At 43.5% G+C, this 3,420-nt stretch overlaps 1 protein-coding gene across 1 annotated transcript in view; it reads right to left on the bottom strand.

The window, feature by feature from the left end:
- Pmar_PMAR015453 (cytoplasmic dynein heavy chain, putative) overlaps positions 1-3,051 on the bottom strand; it is a gene marked incomplete at both ends in the record, with an annotated part of 3,984 nt that extends 933 nt beyond the window's left edge. Inside the window, 8 exons of the mRNA XM_002775179.1 lie at positions 20-130; positions 178-341; positions 729-1,370; positions 1,612-1,768; positions 1,973-2,072; positions 2,119-2,225; positions 2,687-2,877; positions 2,933-3,051. Coding sequence (XP_002775225.1) covers positions 20-130; positions 178-341; positions 729-1,370; positions 1,612-1,768; positions 1,973-2,072; positions 2,119-2,225; positions 2,687-2,877; positions 2,933-3,051 — 1,591 coding nt within the window. The remainder of the gene's footprint in view (positions 1-19; positions 131-177; positions 342-728; positions 1,371-1,611; positions 1,769-1,972; positions 2,073-2,118; positions 2,226-2,686; positions 2,878-2,932) is intronic.
- Between the last annotated feature and the right edge of the window lie 369 nt (positions 3,052-3,420).

Genomic DNA, 3,420 nt, shown 5'->3' with positions numbered 1-3,420 from the left:
TTAACGGTAATTCTATCACATTCCCCCTCCCATCGCTTCTTCTCCTCCTCCAAACCCTCCAAAAGCCCCACCGCTTTAGCCAGCGTCCCTCTAGCTTGCTCAACGCCGTTACGAAGTGCTTCCGCTTCTCCTGAAAAAAAACAAAAACCTGAAAAAACAAACAAGTTTCCCCCTCACCTGTTCTAGCCGCGAATTCCTTCTGCATTTCTTTCACTTTTGCTGATATCTTTTCCCTTTCCTCTTCGCATTGATGTAACCGCAACCGAGCCGCATGCAGATCCTCCTCAGCTTCGTGCAGTTGTGCTTCCATCGGAGCTACCTTCTCCACCACTCGAGAATATCTACGCGGAAAAATACATTTCTCCTGTTTTTTTGAGCAAAAATTCAATTTTCTCAGAACTCAAGATCCACTCCTCTGATTTCTGCACCATACAAATTTCAACTTTTCTTTTTTTTCCAATTCCCAATAGTAAAAGTACCCAAACATGAATTTCGAGCATTTTTTCGGAGCAGTCAAACTTGGAAAAGTGAATAATCTCAAATACATTCCTCACCTAACAATCGCTTTAACCCAGAGCGCCAAGGGTGCCGCAGCCAAACTCGCCCTTCTAATCACTGCATCTTCGAAAGACCTCCCTCTACTTTCCAATAACTTCTCCACCTCCCCCCGCGTTTTCTCCGATACCTTCCTCGCGTCAAAATTCAACACCTTCTGAATCACCCCTGACCCCGACAAGAATTTCCTCATCGCATTCCAACTCTCATCCGCGCTTCCCATTAATATCAATACCCCATAAAGTACGTCATGTATCGCTTCCGGAGGCATTTTCAACGCTCTAATTTCATTCAAGTTATCCTGTTTGATCGACCCAACCGCCCTCCGCGCTTCTTCCAACACCGGTCGTATTTCCGCCAACTCCTCCTCTATCCTCGCGTGCTTCCTTTTCGAATTCATTTCCTCATTTTTAGTTTTTTCTCCCAAAATCGCCACTTCAGCCTTATACTTCGCAGCTTCCTCCAAGCCTTTTTCAATTCCCTCCAAGGCCTCATTCGCCAATCTCTCTTTCCTCGTCAACTCCTCCTCCTTCACCCGGGCTTCCTTCGTCAATCGATCAACCGTTTCATGCATATCTTTCAATTTCGCCAACCCCCGATTCAATCTTTCCTTTTCCTTCCCTATTTTCTCCGAATTGTTTTTAAATCCTGCCGTCCACAACTTCAACAGCGTCGAGAGATATTTTGGGCAACAGTTCAGCATCTCGTGAATATCAACCGTAACCTCACAAAGTGACTTATGATAGGAGACCATAGGCCGCCCGTTTTCCTCCAGAATATTTCTCAGATTTCTCGAAGTCACCACCAAAGACGTCCTAAAATGAAGTGCTAATCAAAATCCTACAAAACAAGAAAAAACCAAATATAAGTATTCGTAAAATTCTCGAAGAAATTTACCAATCTCCGACAGAAACTCGTAATTTCCCGAAAAAAAATCCTTACTTGCGGCTCCAACTCGTCCAGTTCCACAACACCATAGACCGCGTGAATAAGCCCGGGTTCATCGACGTAACATCATGGAAATGAGGATGGGTCGGGTCCAATGACAATACCAACTTCAAATTCTTCCGCGTGCGTCGGGAAAGATACTCCTGAATGCTCTCGCCCGGGCGCATCTCAATCTGATAATCCTCCTTTATTTGTGAGTACACCATTTCCCTCTCCTCCCCAAAAATCAACTCCTCCGTGTCACCATTCGCCACCAACGAATTCACTACCGCGAAAAATTCCCCACATGGTCCCATAACTTGGTAATCTTCGACAAAAATTATTATTTTCTTTCCCTCCGCTCCGCCCGCTTTTACTACCGCCGTTTTCAAGCCTTTCAAACACGCTCGTTTATCCACTCCGACGGGCGTCAGCGAAATCAACTCATATCCCATTGAATTGGCCATCAGCGATACACTATCTCTTCTACCGCCCCCCGATCGTCCAATCATTAGCACGCATGCACATCCCGCCGATCCCACATCACCACTCCCTAATGCTCGATCAAGACAAGCGAGATTCTCCAACACCTACGACAACAACAACAATATCGCCGTCACGCGCCACGAGATTCACCTCTTCCACCAGAGTAATACCCAAAGGCCCAACATCTCTTTCGTAGGTCGCAATGAAATTGGAAATCATATCCTTGTAATCGTCCTTAGACAATCGAGCCAACATCCCTAAACACAAGTAATCCTTCTAATTCGTCGTATCGCTGGTTATCACTAAAAACCGCGAAAAAAGTGATGTAAAATAGGAGAACTCTGAGTTGGCAAATCCAACCAAGTACAGCAGCAGTTGACTTGAACGTCTGAACTTTCAAATAGGTCGGTTATAAAATTAAACTTATTTCATTTCATGTATAATACTAAATACAAAATAATGAATAAAATACATAATTATCTTATTTCATGAAATGTTAACGAAAAAACGTAAAACCATAACCAAATTTTTTAAAAAATTGTCGAGAAAACTCATTCCACCCGGAGATGCCATGAACCTTCAAGTCTATCGCAATTCTCAACTAAAAACCACGCACGGCTACGAAAGTAATAAAAAATCAGATTTAACAAATCCGGTGAAAAATATTCCCTACAAAACACGACTCTCCTCAATCCTAATTCTCCCAATGCCCCCTCACCTCGCCCTTCCTCTCCTTTCCTCACAACCATCGTCGACCATTTCCCCTCCTCTTTATAATCAAACGAGAAATCTTCAACCCGAATCAACCCGCCCAGGCGTTCCTCCGCAACTTGTCGTAAAATCGCATCGAATTTCGCCCGGTGCTTCGGCCCAACCAACCGATCTCGAAAGATGCGTCTACTTTCATAACTGCAATAAAAACAAAATCATTCTCCCTATATATTCTCACTCTCCAGAAGCTCACAAACAAATGCGGATAGGAATGTACAAAAACCAATCAACAACTATTTCCCAGAATTTCCTTAGAATTTCCATATTGTCACCAGCATATCGCGTTGACCATGTACAAAACAAGTTTTTCATCGATACGTTTTTTGTGTCGTTGGAATATATGATTGCTTTCCTCGGCTGACCTCTAAAGTTTACATGCGAATTTGCATAGAAAAATCATACAAAAATCAACAATATTTGTCCAAAATTCATATTGTCACCAACACACTTGATAGTCATTTGCAAATCTCCCCAAAATACCAAGTCTTCATTAGAGCGTTTTTCGTGGCGTTAGAATATACGTTTGCTTTCTTCTGCTAAGCTCAGAAGTCTACGTTATGGTAATTTCACCCACGACTCAGAGGAGGAGTATTTCCTCATTCTCATCGACCATACTCCCCCCTATCACTACCCCCATGCCTCCACCACCACAACCTTCGTCGCATCTTGCCCACAGTCCAA

This window comes from Perkinsus marinus (assembly GCF_000006405.1).
Source record: "Perkinsus marinus ATCC 50983 genomic scaffold scf_1104296956402, whole genome shotgun sequence".
Taxonomy (NCBI): Eukaryota; Perkinsozoa; order Perkinsida; family Perkinsidae; genus Perkinsus; species Perkinsus marinus.
Note: the sequence above shows the minus strand (reverse complement) of the source record. Positions and strands in the feature narration are given on the sequence as shown.